Source organism: Harpia harpyja, chromosome 3 (genome assembly GCF_026419915.1).
Source record: "Harpia harpyja isolate bHarHar1 chromosome 3, bHarHar1 primary haplotype, whole genome shotgun sequence".
Lineage (NCBI taxonomy): Eukaryota > Metazoa > Chordata > Aves > Accipitriformes > Accipitridae > Harpia > Harpia harpyja.
Window position 1 is genome coordinate 71,221,182 of NC_068942.1, and position 25,267 is coordinate 71,246,448.

The window sequence follows — 25,267 nt, forward strand, 5'->3', positions numbered from 1 at the left end:
CAGATCTTTCCACAGAGATTTTGCCTGGTTTGTCCCAGCTACCCTGTTTCTACCAGTAGGCTTGGGAAGGCAGTGGGAGAGTGGCATGGCACTGTGACCTATCCTGTGCGTCCTCCTAACCATATTCTTGGAAGTGAGCATCTGGCAGATACCCTTTGCACATATAGTCCCATTCTTACAAAGGGTCAAAGGATTCCAGAAAATCTGGAAACAGTCTGCTTCTGCTAGAGCCACAGACTGGGCTGCAAACCAACCCCTCACAATGCCCAAGGGAACAGCCAGGAGAGAGGGCAGCCCAGAGCAGGCTGCCTGGCTTGTTCTTTGAGCTACAGCTGCTCCCACAAGAACCGGGGTTACCAAAAAGTCATGCGTGCAAAGTACTGTAGGTGCTCCCCAAGACCAGATAATAAATTCAGCTCTTTCAGGAGGCATCATAATTATTTGGGACCATGCATATCAAGGCACACGCATTGCAGAACAGGGGAAATCCAAAGGATATAGCCAGTTTTACAGGCCTCTGGAAATGCAGCTGTATTTTAACATAGTCTCCAGCATTAAAAAGAGGAGGAACTGGGAAAAGCAAGTCATTGGGAGTGGAACATGGCAAAGTTTTGTTCTACTGGAGTCATCTCTGTTCTTATGTCAATGTGATTCTAGTTTTTTCTGTAGCTGTCAAGATCTGGAGTAGAAGAGGCAAACTGGAAAACTAATGATGCAGAGCTTAATCAAAATACATGAGGAAAAAAAAAGACCTAAGTTGATAGCTACACTAAAGGAAAAAGACCGTTTCAAACTTGCAGAAAGAGATGCAAAAACAAGAGTTCAGAACTGCCAGCAATGGGAGACAAAAGGCAGCCCCAGGGCAAGTGCTGGGGGAGCAATAGGTGCTCCTGGGGAAGAACTGCCACCAGATCTGCCACGAAAAAAGCCCTGAAGGGCAGATGAGGCAATCTGAATATGATACTGAAGGTGTCACTGGAGAGGGTGTCACTAGCATGAACTAAGCTAGGCACAGAAATGCAATAAGGCTATATATACTGTAGTGTCTTCAACAGATTTGTGGACTATTTACTGAGTTCATGTGTCTAATCAAGATACAGAAAAGTATTTTCAAATAAAAATACCCCCATATACTCAAACATGAAATTCAGTAGTGACACATGCATCAGAGAAAGCATTTTAAATAAAACTAATGGACAGCAAGACAGGCTACAGGCCCAAAAACCTAGCAAATGGTCCTTCCAACATACAGGGTTTATGATCAGGATAGCATAAAACAGACAGACTCAGATTCATGTTACTAGAGCATTCCCATAGTCTGCTCCACTATGGAAACAGAAAACAGTCCTGCCTTCTCCACCTCCCCCTCCCAACTCACACTGTAACAGCACTAATGGTAGCAGAATTAATTAATAATATGAAAGGGAACCATGAGGGCTTACATTAATTCTTTGACTTTAGAAGTCTGATGATGATGCAAAAGAAAGGAGAATCATTCAGTGGCAGCCACCCCTCTCTGTCATGCCCTCCCCAAAGAAATGGTTGCCTTAAAATACATGAGTGTTTTGGGATGACTTTTTCAGGGTCTTGCTGAAAATATAAAAAGTTTAACTGACTCACCGTCACAGGCATAACCTTGTCGAACTAATCCCACCATAAGAGAGGTGCAATGACTACACTGAGTAGGGCTCGTGAATGACTTGATATTGAGCTGGTGAGCTTTAGGCTGAAAGATACATTCAGGATAAAAAAATAACTTTTCACTTTCTGTACTTAGGTAATGCAAGCATCTCCCTTCACCACCCTCCAGTATATCAGAGTTTACATTATGAAACCTGGGCTTCTTTTAAGTAAGTGCAGCTTGAAAAAGGTGCTGCAAGACAATAGTAAGAGTTTTATTTCCAACTGCACAAGACACTCAAACCCAAACCTACAACCAACTATTTTTTGTCATTCCTTCTGACAAATCAAAACCCATCAACTTGCATTTGGAAACATTTGATTAAAAACACAGACCTAAACAAACACATGACAAACCCAAACAGGACAAGAACAAACATGGAGGGCTAATTTATAAGTGGTATTTTTTCCTTTGTTCTTTAGAATAAGGTTAGCACAGTCCCCCTACCTTTGGTACAGCTAGAGAAATGGATTGAATGGTGGGGGAAGGAGCAGCAGGCATCCTCTGAAGCCGAATTGGTTCCTGAATCACAAAAAACTGTAGTTGAGCAAAATGAGGCTTCAAGAATTTGTTTTAAGATTGGGGTGGCAAAACTTATTGTTTTCTGATTATTTTTTTCTTTTTTTTAAATTATAAAAAATGTAATTGTCATAAACATCATCATTCTGATTTAATAGAAACAGATTGTGTTTTAAAGCACTCACAGGAAAGCCTGCACACTAACAAACAAGCAGCAATACAAAAAACGTATGAAAATGAGGTACATCAACATACACAGAGCCAGCAAAAAGGTTTCATTTGCAACTGTCCTCAAAGCAGGTGCAATAATACTGACACATTGCAAATAAGCAACATTCAATACTGCTTCTTCATAATGAATGCTGCAATATGTATTTATCATGAACAAGACAGAGAGACTTTCTAGTGAATTACTCTTCAGGGTAAAATAATGGCTCTCTTACTTCTTGTTGTTGCTCTGCAGTTACAACTGAAGTAGATGGTGAAACTTCTGACTTGGGACCCTGTGTTTCCTGCTCACTAATAGAACTGGTCTGCAAAAGTGACAGCAAACATGTTAGATTAGATACCTCAGATCTGATGAAGTGTTCTCATGTCAACAAAATGGAAACAAAAACCAATGGTGATTTCTATATGCAGTACACATACATCTAACAACTTCCCACTCTGGGGAAAAAAAAAAAAAAAAAAAATCTTTCCTCAAAACAAACCCTGCCACCTGACGGAAAAGCTGTAAAGCTGGAAGTACTGAAATGCAAAACCTCATAGTAGGTAGCATAAATGCTGTAACAGCTGCCTTCTCCCAGCAAGGCTGTGTCTAATCTCTTGCATGCAGGTATGGAATGATGTTTGTGAAGCTTGGTGATCATCCATAAAATAGCTTATTTCTCATGGTACTACACTAGGATTTTTCTAGCACACAGCATCCAGCAATTCTGCCACAAGAAAAATTCTTAAAGTAGTACTACACAATCTTTCAAAAAGTTGTTTAAAAATGGTTGGCCTCTGTCATTAGAAGAATCATGTCTACTTAATCACATTGTCTTTTATTTCACTAAAATTTAAGACTAGCATCCATTACAAGCCTTCTATTAATTTCACACTTAAATTAGCAACTACTAATTGCCAGCACAAGGGGGAAGTATGCTACAATTCCAGAGCTAAAGCAGCTGGGTGTGGAAGTAGGATACTGTATTACTGTACTCTGAGGACGTCATGAAAATCATGATTAACAAACATCAGATTAGACTTCACATCAATGATGTAATTAGCACTAAAGGCAACAGTAATGAATCACTCACTTCCCAGCCAGCTTAGACAGGAAGATGGCTCAAGTTCAGTTAGCTCATTAAATATGTTCAGATATTTGGGGTTTTTTTTGTTACGAATTGATTGGTAGGGCTGGGCCACTTAAGATCAAATTGTACCATTATGTAAGATGAACTATTTAAAAATGCTAAGTGTGATTCAGCTTTAGCCATATAGATAGTCAAAATATATAATAGTAAGCCTGTGAAGAGGTATTAAAAGAAAATTAAACTAGCTCTATTTAGTGGATTAAGTTACAGAGAAGTTAAGGAAGTAAAATATCTAGTTTTAGAAGGCCATTTTTACTATGACAGGTCACAATAAAGTAAAGAGACAAAACTACTAGCAAAAACTTACTTCTTCCCAAAAGGCTAGCAGAGAAGTTGTAGACGAAGAAGAAACAGAATCCTTTGTTGTAACAGATATGAGGGATAAAAATGATCACTTATCACCCACAGGAAAACTTCAGCTAGAGTATTAGTAGCCTAGCTAAATAAAATGTTTTATATGGCCAAATGATATTTATTCAAACTAAATTAACCCAGAGCAGATGACATGGACTATAAGTACACATGAAAAAAATTGTTAATGGAAATCATTAAGTACAGTATCAGCAATTTTAATGTAATTCGTCAGAAAATGCCACCTGCATTTCCATAGAGACTACATATTTATTGCAGGATCCGTAGAACGGAATCTTGATTAGTTATGGGCTTGATATTCTACATGCTAAAGTATATCTGGTACTTTTTAAAGCATATTTTAAAATATCAAGGTCGGTAGATAAAAATTATTATTCAGATAGTAGCATATATCATGTTTCTCTCTCCTCCCTCCACCTCATCCATATAGCACATCTTACTGCTTCACCAAGAAAGGCAGCGTCGACATTTTGTGACTGGGAATAGCACATACACAAAGTGTATGCAAATATCACAGCATGTCCATAGGCTTTCTTTTTAGCCACAGTGACAATTGGGGGGGGGTGTACACATTTCAGATATAAAAATCGAACCAGATTGATGAGGTTTTAACCTGAGCCCCTTTAAATCAGCTCCATAAACATAACAGATTATTCTTTCCAGTTCAAGCTCTTGGTTTTATCCTAAACTGTCTGTATGTTTTGCAAAAAAATCCCAGAAAAATCGTCACAGATCAAGAGTTCACAAAGTAAGGAAATGTGATTCAACGTTGCATTTAACAGTTGCTTCCTTGGGGAATGCACAAACCTTTAAAGTGAAACGCCCACTTGGAGCTGTGATTTGTATGGTTAGTTTTCTAAGGATCAGAGGGTGTGTCACGATAAACTTGTTATACCAACATCTGTGCCTCCTCTGATTCTCTTCCCAGTTCCTTCTACTCTAACCACTCCATTAAGATCTGGAGCCAACAATTTTACTTATCTGTTTAAACGCTCCTTGAACTGTGTGAACACTTTTCCTTGTATTAACCAGCATCTTCCAACTGCAAAGCATTTAATCCCTTATTTGTAACAGGGTGTGCCAGCCCTTCCAAAAAACCCTGAATATATATTATTTAGCCAAACATTTGAGATTAACCTAAACAAAGAAGTTAGAACGGGTAATAATTAATGTGAACCTCTGGGAATATTTCCCAAAGGTGACAGCTTCTCTACAAAACACCAAGCAATCTGACATCTACTGGGCATCCAATTCTGTGTCACACTAATTTCGTTAGTATGCCAGATCCAAACGTGCCATATAGTGCCCAAGTATTACTTTTATGTAATAAAAATATAATTCTGTTACCATATTTTTATAGTTACTTTATGTAATAACTCACTCTGAAAGTCAGATCACGTGCAAGAGGAGAGGTGTTGAAATATTCAAAAATGGAATCTTGAAAGTCTGGAAGTTTGAGACCTAAAACCCAAAGCAGAACATGCTTAGCTAAAAGGCAACATTGCAGGTGGTGTTAGAACTCTGTTAAAACACAGTAACTTTAATTACCTGAATCTGTTCTGTATTTTTCTTCCAGTTTTTTCTTCAAACCTTCCACCTCTTCCAACAGTTCCCTATTTTTCGCTTCTGATTCCTTTAATTTACTAAAGCAACAAAATATGATCAAAATGCAACCTGAAATATCCCAAAGGCAGCAATGCCAGCGCACAGGGTTGTTCATTTCTGGTCCTACATCTCAGATGTTTGGAAAATGCCTTTTTTTTTTTTTTTTTTGAGCAGTGGTGGTATTTTAAAAGATATATATTTTTTTAAGCTGATTAATTTTATTTTTCCCCTGCATAGGCACCTCACTACTTGACTAGATAGTGAAAACTGTACTTGAGACTCCTGCTATCATTGCAGATATCTGCCAAACAAAATTATTCTAATAGTAGTTTGGCTTTTAATTCCCAATATGTCTACTCTCCAGTTTGTCTAAGAAAAGGTATTGAATTTGCTTTGAATTTGCTCTTATGTTTTTTTTCTCCTCAGGTGCCTGAGATCTGTATCTTATTACCAAACTATTCACAGCAGTGAAATGTTTACTTGAAAAAATTTTACAGTTCTCATTTGACTACGTAAGAAATGTGTAGTCTGTAGAATGGCATCTTTCTGGCAAAGTCAAATATCCCAGGCACAAGGGGCCATTTTAAGAAAGTTGTTACTATTCTAATCAGCATTTTAGAGCAGTACATTAAAACACAAACAGAGCCAAAGCCCTTATTACCTTTCAAAAGATATGTTTGCATCTTTAACTTTTCGTAGTTCTTCTTGAACTAGTTGTTTGGCACGAATTTCTGCATCAAGGGCAGATTGTAATTCCAGCCTAGCTGACATATCCAACTTCTGACTGCGTCGCACTTTCCAAAGTGGATCCTGTCGTAGTAAGTTACTGAATATTAATATCAACTGTCTAAAGATATTTCTGCTCTTGTTCAAAGACATAAATTAGCTTTCACAATGGTTCAGAGAATGCTCTTTTAATTAGTTATGGACAGCATACCTGCGGCATAGAAATCAGTCAATAGTCAGACTTTGTTACACAAAAATGAAGTAATGAGCAATTTTTATATTGGTTAAACCACTAACACAATATGCTTGAAACCAAAATGCTGGATCACTGAGCATGGAATTCAAACTGAGATAACACATTGAAAATGCCTAGTGTTCATTGTCCAATCTAGAAAAGAGTATAAAACTTGCACAGTGACACACTAGACTTCCAATCATGAGATAAATGTAATATTTAATGTAAAACATACCAATCTAAAACATACCAAGAGTAACAAAACCATGAAAAAATGAAATAATTCAGGTCTTGAGATACCCAAGATATCTAGAAAGTTTGCCTAAACAACTCTTATGCTTGCTAAGTAGTATACACTATACTTCTTCATACACCATGCAATTCTACCCTACTACCCTCAAAAGCTAATATTCCGAGCTGTTCAGGCATTTTTCAGTGTCGACTACATTTTTTATATTCCCTAATGGATACCTCTCTAGTCACACATGAACTTGCAAGTAACAGTCATGAAAATGAAAGGAATTTTTTATGTTGAGAAATAATTGCCTTAGATCAGGTTCTGCTGAAGTTACAAAACCAGTTGTAATATAAAGAACAGACAGCGTTCTTTATTCTGGCAGTAGCTAAGAGGAAAATGCCAACTACATTTGATCCGATATTTCTTCCTATTAAACCTCTCAATATTATAACTGTCTCTTGATGACGTAGGCAAATGTTAGTTGATAGGAAGTCATAACTTTCTCTTATTCTCTCCTATTCATAGGTTTGGAAGGGGCAAGTAACTTCTTATCTGTATAAACCAGCAGCAGATGACTCCTTGCATGGCAGACTGTGCTGACTGGCATTGCTAGGGATGTGAGCTTCCATGCCTAGCTGCAAATGGCTCTCCCTCTCCTTACAGCAGGTATTTAGTACCTGCCAAGGCAAAACAGTGTTTTTGTCTTTGAAACCATGCTCCTTTGTGAGAGCTGTTCTATTTTGCAGATTTTTTCGGGGAATTCATGTTTCTACTTTATGGGAAACTTATGGCATAAGGTCTCATTGTTCTGCATGTAAATAAAGCTACATGCTCTCAGCATGTCACTAGTTTGTAACAATATCAACCAGCTAATACTTGTTCACAAAAGAAAACTAACTTTGTTATCTCACTGTAACAGCAATTAAAATTATTCACTTGCTTCTATTGTGGTGAGGTACATTTCTGTACTCCCCTTTAATGGTTTAAGTTACTGTTTCTTCTCTCCTCTGTACTGTTTGAAGCAGTTTATGATGGCAGATTAGTATGAAACAACCGCCCCCTGTAATTATCAAATTCTGATCAGATTACCTAGATGGATTTCACAAGCAATAGATAAAAACTAGACAGCAGAGCAGAGGATTTATTAGAAAAGAATTCTGATTGTGAACAGATAGCTGAAACTAAAAATGTATCGTCTTAGACATCCCCAGGACAGCCTGAATGCTTGCTATTTTCTTACCAGTGTTCGTGACCCCAGACTAGAACTTCTCAATGATTCTAGTTCTTCTGTCATCTTGGAAGCTAATGCTTGGAGATAGCCACGAGCATCCTTCTCATCACTTACCCTGTTGTGCAATTACAAAAACCTGTTACTTAAGTTTCATGGCTCATAGCACCAAATACTGTACCACCAAATAATCAGAGTGTCTGCACTGGATTTAGGGATATAACAGAAATGGACAAAGCAGGGAAAACTCCCAACAACACAAAACTGAATACATCTTAGTTTGTCTGCTTTAGATTTTTCTTTTATCTAATCCTCTTGATTGTGGCTGTTGCTAAGGAAACGAAGTTTCCCTTCTGCCATCAGCAAGAGTTCTGCAGAGATTCACTATTATTGTTTGGAACATGATCTGCATATTGCTTGCTCAATTTTTATAAGTGCTACCTTCAAGTCCTTCTTGTCTCGCATGCTGAAAATACTTGCACACAGCTTGCTAAAACAGCAAATAACAGAGGGAAGAACTGACCTGTGAATTAAGTTCAAGTGCTTGTCTAGTACAGCTAGTGAGGTTCTTCTATATGTTAACATGGATCTTCCTGAATGAATTTATCAAAATATTCCAAATTGGGTGATTTAATGATCACTTTAGAGACTGAAGCAAGCTGACACCAAAACCCTCTCCTTCGTACTTAATAGCATCTGGCAATTTCACTTGTCATTACTACTCAGCAATACTAGAAAGCAGAAGAGAAACAGCTAATCAGCACTCAGAAGTACCATGCTTTTGTTGATCCCAGACAAAGAGAAAGGGCCTAGCTATACACTGAAAGAAAAAAAAAAAAGCCAATCAATATTTCAAAAGTTGAAAGTAGCCATCTGGATCTCTAAACAGCACATACCATTGAATAATTTCTGCAATCTGAGCTTCCCAGTGAGCAACAGACTCCTTCTTTGCTGCTAGGTCTTGGAGCTCATCTTCTAGCTGTCTGTTCTGTGCTGTTAATTTGTCCACAAAGGAGCAGAGCTGAAACAAAAGATTAATTTCATCTGTGACTTATGTCAGTTTCAGACTTTTTACATATGTGTAGGTCTACACACCTACAGAATCTGAACAAACAAGACCACCCTGGGCTATCTGGAAGTTCTAACACAGACCAAAGAACTGGAAGGGGTCCTTTTTTTGTGGAACTGGAGACTAGCTCCTGAGCTTAGAAGAACACATCGCTAGTTCACACAAAACAATCCAAAACAAAGGAAAAGTAAATGTAGCGGTCATCGAGAGGAATGAGGTTTAACTGTAAACCATCAGGAAGGCAGGCAGTCTTTGTAAATGCTTCCCTCTCTGTGTGGCCTTCATTAAGAAATCAGAAGGTGGTGCCCTCTGAGTTGTGGGAATCAAACCCACAAAGAGCAGTACTGAGATGCTTAAGTTACTATTTAGCTAGATCTCTGACATTTACATGGCAAAAATTACATTTGTTTTATTCCGATACTGCCTGAACATTCACAGATCTTGTTCTGACCAATGAGTACACTACTTCAACAAAAGAAAGTAATGAAGTAAGAATATATTTTGCTTAAAAACGTTTCCTGAAATAATTACCCTCTCGTTTTCTGTTGTCAGCTTTTTGTTATCTTCCAAGAGCATAGATCTTTCGCGCTCGTATTTCTCTTTCATTGTTCCTACTGCTTCCTCCATTTCACTGTGCCTAAGGAGAAGGACAAGAAATAGAAACACTTATACTGTAACATTGCTGAACCTGTAGACTGGATTTTCAAAAAGGAATAAACAGAGTTAAGGTGAAATACCAACCTGCACAGATACCTATGCAATGCAATACACAAAAAAAAGAAATCCGTGGTTAATGAATCATGCCCCAAAGCTTACCTCTCTCGCTTTGTTTTCTCTAATTTATCCTTTAATATCATGATCTCTTTCTGCAGTGCAAGCTGATGGCTCTCTGAATCATGTACTTCCTTTTTCACATTTTTTACTTCCAAAACATGTGATGCTTCTCGTCGGACCAGCTCCTCTTCATAAAATAAGATTTTCTTTTCCAGCTCAGACTTAATTTTGGAAAGCTCCTGCTGATGTTCTAGTGTGGCACCTGCTGCCCGGCCTCCCTGCTTCAGCTGTAGAAGAGGAGAAACCATCAGGAAGAGACTATGATCTTTATATTTTGGGAATATTATTTAAAATTAGAATTGTCCAACTGGTGGCACCTGGGAAAATTTTATTTGGGCCCCAAGTGATTTAAAAGGTGCCCGTCTCCAACCTTTAAGACCCGTAAGTGACTGCTGTGCTTACATGACCCTAATAAGGGGTTCAAATGGGTTGCAGACATAACAGATTTGGACCACATTGGTGTAGTATCTGCTTAGAATTTATATAAACTGGACATTTTCAAGACGTTCACGTCCAATGAGATATTAAAGTCTTTCAAGCAAAAAAGCAAATAAATCTGAACAGGTTAGGTCAGGTTTCTAGTAATGCTGTAGTTTTTAAGTTTCCCACAGGTATCAACAGTTGTGCAAGCAAAACTATTGCAGCTCCTGTGCCATGAGTAAACATTTATCAAAAAACATGTAACCTTTAAAGCTTCCAGTTCATTTTCCAGTTGTTTGGAGAAGACCTCACTGTGCTCCCGAAGCTTGCGTTCTTTTGATGCTTCTGCTACAACTTCTTCAAGTTGGGCTTCCAGCTGTAACAGAATTAATTTTAAGTCATTTCAACATAAGATAGTGTATTACTTCCTTTCCTCCACATGGACGAGCAGCAAGTCTTCCTTATTTCTATTTTACGTTACACCACTATAACAATCATCTGAGAATGTCATGATAATTGTTTTGCCTTCAGTGATCCAGGCATCTGTCTCATGCAGTAGAACTATTACTATATGACTTTTGTACTGATATGAACTACACCAAGTATATGCAGGGAAACTGCTCAGCTTCTGTTAATGCTAAGAGAAGGAAATGACACTAGGAAGTCATTCCAGTTGTGAAAGAAGAAAGTCTCATACATTTACAGGTCAGCTCCATGCCTCAGTATCTACTAAGGCAGCTTAAAAATCCCAACCTTTGAGCCAAACTATTGCAAAATACTTCAAATTTGAACACTGAACACTTTTACCTTGCAGTTATGGAACAAAATAAGCTTGATCATCCATTTATTGACTTCAGAAAGCTTATCAGAAAGACAATTTATATTTAGAAGTAACTGTTGCAATTCAACCAATAGTGGCACAGTTTTAAAACATGACAGGAAGAGTAAGATTTGTTTTTCTGCATTCAAATCCAACTAGCAAAGTTGTTTTTAAAAGGACCGTATTTACAATTGTGGGCCAAGATAATGAACTTGTAGACTACGTTCTGAATAAAGAGAGTGATACAGCTGTTAGGAAAGGGAGAACAGAGGAATTTGGGAGAACAAAGACAGGAGATTATAAAGCCCTGCATGGAGATATTTAACTGAATAAGCAACAATACTTGAATACCTGCTGCACTCTACTGTAGAGATGAGGTGCCACAGCCCTTCACCTTTCCCAATTAACTACTACTTATTCATGGATAAAAGTCCAAGAAACTTCATCTCTTACTACATTTTCATAGACTGCCCTTCAATTTGCTAGAAGTTTTGTAGCAATGTTTATAAAGCTCTTGAATTTCTCTTCTACACTTCACCCAAAGAATATATAAAATGTAATATTTTTCAGTAATTAAAACACTCCAGGTTAACTACAACAGCTGTTTCTTCTGCCCTCTTCTGGTTATCTACTTCATCTCATGTAAAACTATAAATTACCTAGAATACTAATTGGAGATAAATTTGCTTAAAGATATTACAGACATTCTCTACAATGACTAACTACAGAGGAAGGAAAACCATGTATTTAGTCTGCATCACTATTCCTCCCTCCAGCTGAAGAGAAAAATTCAGTTAAAAAAAAACAAACACGAACTCAGAATACTCCAACCTTAAAACACATGAAGACATTAAGCTTTCTAGGTTTCAAGCTGACTATGAGTCAGAGTCTACAAGAATCAAAACACAAGAACTAAGCAGCTGGGCATATAGCAAGAATAGTTTCCTCCAGACTAAAATCAGCCTGAGTACAAATAAAAAAAGAAGACTCAGTTAGTTTCCTGCTACATCAGTAAAACATTTAGAAACAAATTCAAGATCTATTTTGTGACCTGTAGCAAAGTCATATGGAAGAGTTACTGGGGCAATTTCTTACAGATGGACAAAGTAAATTATCATTAACAGTCCCAATTTTTCAATACAATCACATATGAGATACTGGATAAGCAGCAGCTGAAACATGTTGCTAGCTCTTTTATCAAGCTACCTCTTTTCTGATCTTCTCTGATTTACGGATGTCCTGTCGCATAGCATCAATTTTCTGCATGCTCACTTCCACCTCTTCTTCTTTGTCGCGAAGTTGCCGGGACAGCTTCTGCTTTTGAGACCGCAAGTCTCCCATCCTCTCACTGAGCTCAGAGAACTCCTGCACAGCTAGCTTTCTTTGTTGGTGGGCATCCCTCAATTCTTTGGATTGCATCTTTAATCTCTCTGAGGCTTCTACAAGTTGCTGGTTTAAATAAAAAAATGTAATAAAAAGAGTCATTTGAACTTCATATATTCTTTCCAAGAACAAAGGAACTGCATGTACATAAGCATGACTTGAAAGCTCAACCACCTCACATAACTTCTAAATATTATTTCTAATTCTTAATTTACACATATTTTTTTTTTCCTGGCTAAGCAGCTACAGTAACATACCAAGACAGCAGTTATTCTGCTTCTAATGTGGCAGCTCCAAAAGCGTCTTTGGTGTTCCAGAAGTTTTTCTAATAAATCTGACTACACAAGGCCACCCCACTTCTAAATAACTTAATTTTAGATTACCACCATGTACCTGCATAACAGTAACCTTTTTTAAAGGAATGTTTTAGCAGACAGCACATTCAAGGGACATATTAGATATACTGATATCAGAGATACTGAGATGCTGCAGCAAATCTTGTGAAATTCTTCAGAAAACTGAGGAAGATTCCTTAGAACAAACTGTGAAGCTCTAATACTTCAACTGAAAATATAAAAGCTGTTTCTTTTACAGCAAGTAGTTAACAAAAATTAACAAGATTAAAATAAAAATTGAATGTTCTACATAAAATCATTTGAGAGTGGGAGAAAAAAAAATAAGAAAAAGAGCAGAACTAGACAACAGAATAAATGTATACTGGCCAAGGGACTTCTAAAAATCTCTGCCGTTAGTAGGAGTATTGCAGGAGCATTCATTAACTTCCCAAAAGGCATGTGTTCAAACCAGAAGGAGCAGATTTGCCTTCTCTGCTACTCATACGCTCTGGTAAATAACCCTTACCAGTGGTTAACAGACAGAAGAGAGGCTGTTAAATTCTAGTGGACAAAAACCCCAGAGATTTTGGCCCATGGATTACTTTTGGGTCCATCTAAATGCCACGTGAACAATACGGCTGCTAGACTTTTCCAAAACTAGCTCTTTGAATAGATATAGTTTTCTCAATATTATTGGAAGTGGTATGTAGTATATGCAAACCCATATTTACTTTACTGCAAAATATTTTGCTGACAAACTAAGATACTGTTACACTTTAGGAAGCAAACAAATGTGTAATTTACATAAGAGTAAATAAATCCAGCAATTACATAAAAGTCAACCTCAGCCTTAAGCAATAATTAACCCTTTGGTATTACAAAGAGTAAGTGGGCTCAAGCTAGAGCATTGACCTAGCTCTATTAACTCTTTCATATATATATATGCTTTTTGGTACCTACAGGACTGATGACTAGCCATAGATCCGAGTTTAACTCCTGTGTATGTTATCATAGAATCATTTAAGTTGGGCGCTGGGCACCTGAGGAACAACTGGTCTTACCATTAAAGACTGAGACAAAGTAGGCATTAAGTACCTCAGCCTTTTCCTCATCCTTTGTCACCCTGTTTCCCACTGCATCCAATGAAGGATGGAGATACTCCTTAGACCTATTTTTGTTGCTAATGTATTTATAGAAATGTTTTTTATTGTCTTTTACAGCAGTAGCCAGATTAAGTTCTAGCTGGACTTTAGCCCTTCTAATTTTCTCCCTGCATAACCTCACGACATCTTTGTAGTCCCCCTGAGTTGCCTGCCCCTTCTTCCAAAGGTCATAAACTCTCCCTATTTTCCAGAGTTCCAGCCAAAGCTCTCTGTTCAGCCAGGCTGGTCTTCCCTGCTGGCTTGTCTTTCAGCACATGGGGGTGGCCTGCTCCTGCGCCTTTCAGATTTCCTCTTGAAGAATGTCCAGCCTTCCTGGACCCCTTTGCCCTTCAGGACTACCTCCCAAGGGACTCTGTCAATCAGTCTCCTAAACAGGCCAAATCTGCCCATTGGAAGTCCAAGGTAGCAGTTCTGCTGACCCCCCTCCTTACTTCTCCGAGAATCAAAAACTCTTTGTGATGGCTGTGCCCGAGACAGCCTCCAACCATCACATCACTCGCAAGTCCTCCTCTGTTTGCAAACAACAGGTCCAGCAGAGCACCTTCCCTAGTTGGCTCACTCACCAGCTGTGTCAGGAAATTACCTTCCAACCACTCCAGGAACCTCTTGGACTGTTTCCTCTCTGCTGTATTGTATTTCCAGCAGACATCTGGTAAGTTGAAGTCCCCCACGAGAACAAGGGCTAGTGATTGTGAGACTTCTCCCAGCTGCTTATAGATTATTTTGTCTGCCTCTTCATTCTGGTTGGGCAGTCTATAACAGACTCCCACCATGATACCTGCCTTGTTGGCCATCCCCCTGCTTCTTACCCATAAACACTCAACCCTATCATCATCATTGTCAAGCTCTGGACAGTCAAAACACTCCCTGACAGGGCTACCCCACCACCTCTCCTTCCTTGCTTAACCCCTTCTGAAGAGTTTATAGCCATCCATGGCAGCACTCCAGTTACAGGAGTCATCCCACCATGTTTCTGTAACAGCAACTATATCATAGTTTTCCTGCTGCACAATGGCTTCCAGCTCCTCCTGTTGCCCATGCTGCATGCATTGGTGTAGATGCACTTCAGTTGGGCTATTGATCCTGCCACCGTTTTTGGGGGAGAAGCCCTAATTCCTATGTGACCATCCTCAGGTACTTCTGTGGTTTCTAACACATCAATAACCCTTGCATCTTTGCTGTCACATGGCTCGCCATCCCATACCTCCACTGTGATGGCAGACCGCAAGACCTCACTAGCACACCATCCCTCAAACACTGGTGTGCCAACCACAGGCTTATCTCTAGCAAGCAGGTTTTATCCCTTTCCCCCTTCAAATCTAGTTTAAAGCTCTTTCAATGAGCCCTGCTAACTCCTGTGCAAAGATCCTTTCCCCCTTTGAGACAGGTGTACCCCTGTCTGTTGCCAGCAGGCCTGGTGTCATGTAAACCGACCCATGATCAAAAACCCCCAAATTCTGCTGGTGACACCAGCCTTGGAGCCAGGTATTGATCTGCTGGCTCTTCCTGTTTCTTCCCATATCATTCCCTGCAACTGGAAGGATAGAAGAGAAGACTACTTGTACTCCTGATCCCTTAACCAGTCATCCCAAGGCCCTGAAGTCTCTCTTGATTGCCCTCAGACTTTTACTGAAACAGTTGAGAATAATTAAACAGGTAAACTAAACCCATTCTTTAAGTGTTTGTTCCATCTACAGAACACATTTGAAATAAATGAGATGCCTATCAATTTCCAAAAAAACCAAAGTGTGCTGCTTTGGAAAACTACTCTATTGCTAATGAAATTAACAGGTTCGCTAACATCTCAGTATAGTTTTAAAAAGCATTTAAAACACTAAAATTGCAATCACAACAGAACTGTTCTATAACTACTTTACATGATCATTTTTAAACATATCTGTCTTTGGATCAATACCTTATGAAGGTCCTCCTTTTCTTGCCGCAGTACTCTGCACTGTTTTTCTAGTCCTTTCAATTTGTGTATAGAGTCTTCATGTTCTTGTCGAAAAGCCACTGCATCTGCAAGCTGTCCTTCCAGTTTACTTATATCTGTAGATTAATACATATTAAAGGTAACTGGTCCCAAATTTACACCAATAAAGCAAGCAACATTACTCAAGCAAACTGGCATCACTTTGCTTGGAAAATCAACTTCTTTCCCTTTCCTATGATTTTAGACCGTTTAAGGTAATATTGGGGCACTGCCACCCCCAAATAATTTTAATTTTCTCAGCCTATTAAAGAAATCCTCCCAAGGACTGTGATCTCTAAGTGAAAAAGCCTTAGCACAGGGCTTTGGTTTGAGGAATGCAACTTCTAGCCCTTTAAAAAATTGATATAAACTTGAGTTGTTCTAATTCTAGTTCTAGTAATTTTTCTCCTAAATAGTTTTCATTATATGACAAGCAAGGCTACAGTCAATCATTAGTGCATCTAGCAAGACATGAAAGGACTATTTATTTCCTAGAATAGACAAGAACTAACAATCTGGGAAGGAAATACCATCCTGCATGAGGCAGGCTGGAGACCCAACTGCCCATATTCCTGGCAGCATGTTCTCCTGGTAGTCCTCTCTTTACTCTCAAAGATAATTAAAGAAATTTGATTTGAAATTATCATCTTTAAGCACAACAAACTAACCACCTTTATATATTTCTGCTCAATCTTAGAGCTGGTAAGAAAATGAACTGCCATTCTCCATTTGGTTTTAATTACTACTTCTTTTAATCAAATAAATAAGAAATTGCACAGGGAATAACTTTCTCAAGTTCCATTGATGTCTGTGGCAGAACAGGAAAATTAGACCTATGTATTCAGGGATCCCAAGCACTGCTGTAATGATTAAAGTGTTATTCCTTTCATCACTTCAGCACAAATGTCCTCCCACCCTACATCAACCAATACTACTTCTTTCTAAAAATCAGTCCATACTGCTAGTTTTTATATTTAACAGGACACCATTGGCTGAAGAGCCGGATAAACATGAACCATTTGCAGAAGTAGCACCTTAATCTAACTATTTTGACTCAAACCTAATTCCAGAAAACACAAGAAAAGCTTTTTTTGGAAAGATAATCTACGTAGGAGAGCTGAGCTGATTTTTGCAATGCATGCACCTACAAAGGGAGTATATTGCCAAACTGCAGTTGCATCAGCAACTCGGCATCTGAACTCACTTATGCTATACTACAGGCCCCTATAAACCTCTCAGCCAAGTCATCAGGATTCAAAACTACAATTTCATCACTGATTCCCACTTAAAAATTAGACGCTAACAGGTTTGTATGGATAAACTAATAGCATTGTCAAGCAACAGATTTTTAGTGATATGGATGAGTCAGTCTTCTCTCAGGACAGATGCCAGTATTTGTTTTTCTGCAATGCTCAGTGTTTCCTAATTAATGCATCACCAGACAGAAACACAAAGGGAGCAGGAGCTCAGAAACATTTAAATGTGAACTATTATTATACATCCTCCCCACCTATCCCCTTATGTTACTAAAGAGCAACTAGTCTTCTCTCCCCACTGCCTCTTACACCTGCCTCCAAGTAAAACCCCTCCAAAACAATACTCCCCCCAAAAAGAAGAGAACAGGATCTCCTCAGATTTTTAGGGAAATAAACACCACACAAAATATTTAACTGAATCCATCCATACAATTCATCGCACTCTAGACTCCCCATGCTAGTATATGCTATCAGGCCAAGCAAGTGGAAGAAAAAGTTAAGTGCTCATCTGGAAAAACTGAAATGCCTCTTAATATTGAATGAGACTTTAAAAACCCTTTGTTTTTTTAGCACCTCAAGAACATTAATTTTTCTTATTGCAAAAACACAATACCTAATGTTACCAGGAGTAGCAAAATAAATTGCATTACTATAATTACCACGCCAGAGGTTTACCTGTTAATTTATTCTTCAGCCGTTCGATTTCTTCATTTAATTTTTTAATCTCCTTATCACGGCTTGTATTTACTGTAACACACACTGGACCTTGGAGGTTCTGCATTGTCTGTGTAGATTCTTAAAATCAGAAGAGGAAGGAAAAGGTTTTCAATAAAATACACTCCAATTCCTCCTAATGAACAGAACTAAGAATCCAAACAAATATAAATCACTAACCTTGCAGTTTTCTGTTCAAATCCTGCTTTTCTTGCTCTAATTTCCGTATTTTCTTTTCATAGCCTTCTATTTGTGAAGTGTTCTTTAAGTCACGCTGTACATCCATATCTTTGGTTACAGTGTCAGACTGCATCGCACTCTTTAAAGTGCCTCTATCAGATAAAGAGCTGAAAACAAATACGTAAGTTAGAACATTTTAATAAATACTCACAGCAGTCTATAGCAGTGACATGCTGTGATTCCACCAAATACGCACCTTAAATTTACATGAACAATTAGTGCAGTAATTGTTACTGTTGAGACTACTGTCAGGGTAGATAAAGTTATTATTCCCTAGCTACTGTGTACGCTGCTGTAGAATGAAGATACCTGCATTCAGGACTTCAATGATGTGGGCGTACATTCAGTTTACAAACTGCCTAAATAATTGAAAATGTTAACTCTCCTATGCCAAAGGTTACTACTACCTGACAGCGAAGTAAGCAGGTAAATGTACCTGCACCAAGAGCTGAGAAACAAACCCAAAAGTTTAGTTTAAAGTGTGACAAAGATGGATTTAAGTTAAGCCACACGATCTCACTCTGAAAAGGATGAGTGTAGGGGGTTCTTTCTGAAATAGTATTGCATGGGGTAACAAACCCCAGCAAAGGGAAATAATGGAGTAACAAACAGGGCAGAATAACCTTAAGATCAGAGACAAGTATATGTTTGAGGGATCTCTGAAGTCAGATGGAGGCCATTTCAAAGATGTGCAAAGTGAGCCACTTTGACCATGCTCAGAACCATCTATGTTAACTTAGACTACCAGCAGGACTTCGGAGCAATGAGCTAATCCTGAACTGTTCCTGGGAGATGTGCAATGTGGACAAGACTTGCTCTCAGCCTCTCAATGCAGGAACAGCAAGTTTCTACCCAATTGCAAGTGACATGTCTAGTCCCTTAACTTTCATTTATTTCAAATAGATAAAATATTAAATACAAAAGCATCTAATCTTGACAAGCATGATCAAAATATGTTCAGAAACCTGGGGAAAAAAAAGGGATAAAGGTTTGTCATAGGTACACCTATGGACCTCAGCCTTTCTACATGTTTATAAAAATGAGAATTTCCTAGAATTAGCTGCATTTGGGAAACAAGTTTAATGAACAACATATCCTTTACTTACCTATCAGTTGTGTATGTAAACCCAACGAATGGCAAATGCAATCCAGAAAACCCTGTATGAGAACTTGGTGGCACCACTTCCTGCATGAAAACAATGTGCATGAAAACCCGAAAGAGAACCCATACAGAGCTAAAGGCATTTGATCTAGCCTCAACAGTTAAAGAGAGACAGCTAATGGAAAGACTTTTCTTAGCGCATACCAATTGACAATTGGCAGTTATGCTTCATTGTATAGCTTTCTATTGTCCCTGGATGAACTTTATTTCAGATTAGGTCACTTAATATAATGACCAGAATTTAGGAGCCTCTTGAACTGGCACTTGGAAGGGCAGCATTTCAACAAGTTCAAAGCACAATGCAACCAACAAAAGAAAACCTGAAATTTCAAGTTCCTAATTAAAGGTGACCTGGCACCAAAATGCATGCTGTTAGTTTTAGTATGCTAGTTACTGTTAGATACGTAATCAAAAAAACATGCCAAAAGCTCTTCATTTCTTGGAATACAAGCTGATGAACAAATTACCACATAAGCCCTCTGCTTCTCCTGACCCAAATTTGTAAACTGCTACACAACAGAAATGGAGGAGGGGAACACCAATGTCCCCACTCCAAAAACCAACCTCCTGGTTCTTATGCAAGTGGAGAAATAGCAGTGTGAGTGCTCTCACCTGGACAGCTCTGACTGCAAGCTGCATGGAGAATATATGTGTATTTCTGAAGACAGATTTTTTTTTTTCCACCTTTGAAAAGGAATAAATCCAAATACTAGCTCCTTGTAAAGGTAAACTAAAATGGCAACTAAGGGTTTTTTCCCCCACCTAAATATGTTTTAACTTTGACTGACTGTGTAACAGTAGTCCATTTTGGCAAGTGCTACAATTTACAAGAGCAGCTCACAATTTCTGATAACCCAAAATGCCAAAGAGATGAAAAACTTGAATTTTTCACATTTGAAATGACTTATTTTTCATTTCTTACATTACTTATTTTGAAATAAGTTCTCACTACTACCTTACAGTGCAGCAAGGTTGCATATTTGCATTAGTAATATTTAAAACCAGACTCACTGGATTTCTTAATACATCATCATCTACATCAAAGTTTGAGGTGTCAGAAGGACTGCTAACATCTGGAATGTAAGGTGCTTCTAGGTTTCGGATGTTATCCCAATTAAGTCCTTCAAAAAATGCATGAGACTTAAAATCTTCTATTCCATTCTGTCCCAGTCTACGCTCCCTACTGCAGATAAGTCGCTGAATAAGATCTTTTGCTTCTTCAGATACATCTGTAACATGGGATGGAAACTGAAATCGTTCCTAGAAAACAAAACAAATAAAGAAATTTTTAGAAGAAGAATCCATTCCATAACTTTCAACAGTAGTTTCAAAAAGAACATGCTAAGTTACACCAATAAAACTGGAAATGAATAGTCAAACATTGCTCTTGTTCCAGCAAGCAGCGGCAAAGCACAATGCAATACATTCAGTCTTAGACTTGTCTTAAAATGGATTTCGAGGACAAGTAATCATTTCTTAATTTGTTTAACACAGATCTGTTTGAAACTAACTGCAATTACAGTAACTCTATTTGGAAAAGCAAACTTCTTTTTTTAAGACATACAGGAATTTTGACACACTACAATATATTAATGATCATACAATAAAGGCAGACTCTCAGTGGTGTTCTTAGTCACAGATCCACTGTTCTCCTGAAGATGTACTCCTTGAGATTTTATTAATTTCAATTCTTAAAAACCCATGATGGTAGTAAATTCTTTATAAAACATTGTTCTATTCAAGGATGTGTTTTTCTAATTTATAGGTTAAATACCTGGTTTTCTTACCAAAATATAACCTACATTTAGCGAAAATTTATATTATCATAAACAAACAGAAGACCTAAAAATTGTAGTTACCACTAACATCTGAAATTACTTTAGATAAAAATTGGGAAAACTTTTTCTGTATTTTAGCTTGCTACTACTACCACTGCATAGTCAAAAAGGGCTTTTTGGTTTGTTTTTTTTTCAATAAAGGACAATAGCATGCACATATATACACACACACACACACACATATATATATTTTTATATATATATATATAAAACCCCCAACTTTCCAAGTTTAAAATGAGATCATTAGGGACCAAACCAGCATAATTGAAATTAAAGTTTAAAACTTCCACTGAAAACCACACAATCATATTGATTGTGTGTCCAAATGAGATTAAAACATTAAGACTGCAGGACAACAGCTTCAAACTTCCTCCCAAATAGCTTAAGAGCCAGGTAGCCAGAGTTTACACTGGTTACATTTGCAACCAGTTAGTTCGTTGAAGAAATTAAAGCAAGAGAGAGATTAATATTCATCACAGCAAGGGTGTCAGCTCTGGCAAGGAATTCACATCTTATCCATCACTGCTTCACTATGAGAGCACAGCTTTGTAAACACCAGTAAAATGCACTCATCCTGGGGAGAAGAAAATGCAACAACACACCCTATGCAATAGCTTCTGGCTACCTAGGATGAGTATGCACATAAACACATCCTCCTAATACAGCTCTTTAAAGGACACCATGAACTGGTGTTCTTACTTCTCTGATGTTCAAAATGCACCCAGAAGTTCCAACGCTTGTCTACCACTTTGACCCTGGACAACCCCCCCCACCTCATGTTCTTCATGCAGCTCATGTCTACACTGGTTGACTTGCCTTTTCCCTTTTTTGTACTGTTACCAGCGTGACAGAAAACGTGCACAGCTGTGTAAATAATGCATTACTTCATTTCTCCTTCACAGTCCAGAGGAAACTTTCAATGGGCCCAACATGACAGTTGTTTTCAATTTCGATTTTGTAATGACTGCTTAGGTTTTCCAACAAGAACAATGTCAGCATTTAGAGAAAAATTTCAATTTGACAAAGAATTTAATTTCTGCAGTTCAGAGAAGCAAATGTTCCTATAAACCTGAACCAATAAACCTACACAATATGGTTCTAAAACACTGTGAAAAAGCAAAGACCTAATATCACTTCAGTATCTTTCAGTGATAAGTTTCTCTGTAAACATTATAAACTCAGTGAGTACACAGAGATTTAATATAGCTCTTACTTCATGATTCATAATCTTCCCATAGGTTTCCACTAACGACTCTGCATAAAAGGGTGTTTCACCATACAGCATTTCATACATGCAGACACCCAATGACCACCAGTCACATTCAGGCCCATATTTTCCCATTCCATCTTCCATTGCTTGCAGTATCTCAGGGGAGATGTAGTCAGGTGTACCCACTGCTACTGATGACTGTACCTTAAAAATAAGGCAAACAATAATTCTTGTAAGATTTCAGATTCTCTCAGCAACTTCCTCACTCACACACTAGTATTTCTGACAAACAGAGACACCACAACATGATTTTGGAAAAGGAAGAGATTTATAAAATCACTGCAACAACATAAAGAAAATATTAAGAAAGTAGCAAAGACTGCAAAGATTAAGTTCGGATCTACTTCTACATAAAATCAGTTGATATGTTTTATTCTGAACACAGTAGAAACCCAAAATAATCACAGCTACTGTGAAAGCAGAAAGACAAGAGAAGAATATGTTTTGCCTTTGTGTCTGTCTACACTTCAAAATTGCAATTGGCTGCCAGAAGTTGAACTGAAAAATTAGTAAGTAGGAAGTTCAAGTCATATGCCCAAATTTTACAGTTTCATTTGAAGATCACAAAACAAGGTGCTCGGGCAAGTAGTCCCCTATTTTTAGTATGACAGAAATTGGTTTAATGCTTATTGCATAATGTGCAACTGGTTGCAATACAGGGGTAAGGTGGGGAATTGTCGTGCACCCAAGTACTAGGGAAGCCTGGACCATCAGGGCAGTGGCAGAGCAGCTCTAACCTCTAGGAACGTGTTCTCAGGTTTCTCACAGAGTTACAATGGCTCCTTCCAAATTATTTTGTGTTATGTGGTAAATCCTTGGCAGGCATTTTATGGCTAAAGAATGTCACCAAGACCTGAGTTTGTGCCAAAATTGGTGAATGATGTTGCATGCCATATCTTGGCAGGACTGGAACCCCTAGAAGCACCCAAAAATAGGCAAAACAAACAAAACCCATCACGAGTGATTTAGCTTTTAGGGGTGTATCCAATCTGGTGGACAAGATGGCCACTTACCATAATGTTGCTGTTCCATTTGTAAAAAGCATATAAAACAAACCGGTTTTTTTAATTATAGAATCATAGAATCATTTAGGTTGGAAAGGACCTTTAAGATCATCAAGTCCAACTGTTAACCTAACACTGCCAAGTCCACCACTAAACCATGTCCCTAAGCACCACATCTACACGTCTTTTAAATACCTCCAGGGATAGTGACTCCACCGCTTCCCTGGGCAGCCTGTTCCAATGCTTGACAACCCTTTCGGTGAAGAAATTTTTCCTGATATCCAATCTGAACCTCCCCTGGCGCAACTTGAGGCCATATCCTCTCATCCTATCGCTTGTTACTTGGGAGAAGAGACCAACACCCACCTCACTACAACCTCCTTTCAGCCTCCTTTTCTCCAGGCTGAACAACCCCAGTTCCCTCAGCCGCTCCTCATAAGGCTTGTGCTCTAGACCCCTTCACCAGCTTCGTCACCCTTCTTTGGACACGCTCCAGCACCTCAATGTCTTTCTTGTAGTGAGGGGCCCAAAACTGAACACACTGTTTGAGGTGCGGCCTCACCAGTGCCGAGTACAGGGGGACAATCACTTCCATGCTCCTGCTGGCCACACTATTTCTGATACAGACCAGGATGCTGTTGGCCTTCTTGGCCACCTGGGCACACTGCTGGCTCATACTCGGCCGGCTGTTGACCGACACCCCCAGGTCCTTTTCCACCAGGCAGCTTTCCAGCCATTCTTCCCCAAGCCTGTAGCGCTGCATGGGGTTGTTGTGACCCAAGTGCAGGGCCCGACATTTAGCCTTGTTGAACCTCATACTGTTGGCCTCAGCCCATCGATCCAGCCTGTACAGATCCCTCCGTAGAACCTTCCTACCCTCAAGCAGATCAATGCTCCCGCCCAACTTGGTGTCACCTGCAAACTTACTGAGGGCGCACTCAATTCCCTCATCCAGATTGTTGATGAAGATATTAAACTGGCCCCAATACGGAGCCCTGGGGAACACCACTTATGACCAGCTGCCAACTGGATTTAACTCCATTCACCACCACTCTTTGGGCCCGGGCGCCCAGCCGGTTTTTTACCCAGCAAAGAGTACACCCGTCCAAGCCATGAGCAGCCAGTTTCTCCAGAAGAATGCTGTGGGAAACGGTGTCAAAGGCTTTATTAAAGTCTAGGTAGACGACATCCACAGCCTTTCCCTCATCCTCTAAGCGGGTCACCTTGTCATGGAAGGAGATCAGGTTAGTCAAGCAGGACCTGCCTTTCATAAACCCATGCTGCCTGGGCCCGATCGCCTTGTTGTACTGTACATGCCATGTTGATGGCACTCAAAATGATCTGCTCCATTACCTTCCCTGGCACCGAGGTCAGACTGACAGGCCTGTAGTTCCCTGGATCCTCCTTCCGGCCCTTCTTGTAGATGGGCATCACATTTGCTAGCCTCCAGTCAACTGGGACCTCCCTGGTTAGCCAGGACTGCTGATAAGTGATTGAAAGTGGCTTGGTGAGCACTTCCACCAGCTCCCTCAGTACCCTTGGGTGGATCCCATCTGGCCCCATAGACTTGTGTGTGTCTTAAGTGGTGTAGCTGGTTGCTAACCATTTCCCCTGGGATTATGGGGGCTTCATTCTGCTCCCCGTCCCTGTCTTCCAGCTCAGGGTGCTGGGCACCTGAGGAACAACTGGTCTTACCATTAAAGACTGAGACAAAGTAGGCATTAAGTACCTCAGCCTTTTCCTCATCCTTTGTCACCCTGTTTCCCACTGCATCCAATGAGGGATGGAGATACTCCTTAGACCTCTTTTTGTTGCTAATGTATTT

The 25,267-nt window shown here is 39.1% G+C and overlaps 1 protein-coding gene across 17 annotated transcripts in view; it reads right to left on the reverse strand.

Moving 5' to 3' along the window:
* CDC42BPB (CDC42 binding protein kinase beta) overlaps positions 1–25,267 on the reverse strand; it is a 101,444-nt gene that overhangs the window by 20,607 nt on the left and 55,570 nt on the right. For 7 of the 17 annotated variants that reach the window (XR_008234580.1, XR_008234579.1, XM_052783244.1 and 4 more), the window contains 19 exons: positions 22,382–22,582; positions 20,342–20,590; positions 19,275–19,354; positions 18,109–18,275; positions 17,890–18,009; positions 15,902–16,035; positions 12,312–12,554; positions 10,551–10,661; positions 9,848–10,092; positions 9,563–9,668; positions 8,859–8,983; positions 7,975–8,080; positions 6,197–6,345; positions 5,479–5,573; positions 5,312–5,391; positions 3,866–3,916; positions 2,644–2,733; positions 2,129–2,218; positions 1,621–1,726 (listed from right to left, as the gene is read on the reverse strand). Coding sequence is in view for 15 of the 17 variants with exons in the window: in XM_052783244.1 (XP_052639204.1) it covers positions 1,621–1,726; positions 2,129–2,218; positions 2,644–2,733; positions 3,866–3,916; positions 5,312–5,391; positions 5,479–5,573; positions 6,197–6,345; positions 7,975–8,080; positions 8,859–8,983; positions 9,563–9,668; positions 9,848–10,092; positions 10,551–10,661; positions 12,312–12,554; positions 15,902–16,035; positions 17,890–18,009; positions 18,109–18,275; positions 19,275–19,354; positions 20,342–20,590; positions 22,382–22,582 (2,548 nt within the window). In the remaining 2 variants the exon portion in view is untranslated. The remainder of the gene's footprint in view (positions 1–1,620; positions 1,727–2,128; positions 2,219–2,643; positions 2,734–3,865; positions 3,917–5,311; positions 5,392–5,478; positions 5,574–6,196; positions 6,346–7,974; positions 8,081–8,858; positions 8,984–9,562; positions 9,669–9,847; positions 10,093–10,550; positions 10,662–12,311; positions 12,555–15,901; positions 16,036–17,889; positions 18,010–18,108; positions 18,276–19,274; positions 19,355–20,341; positions 20,591–22,381; positions 22,583–25,267) is intronic. The other 10 variants (XM_052783251.1, XM_052783249.1, XM_052783246.1 and 7 more) reach the window with 5 other exon arrangements.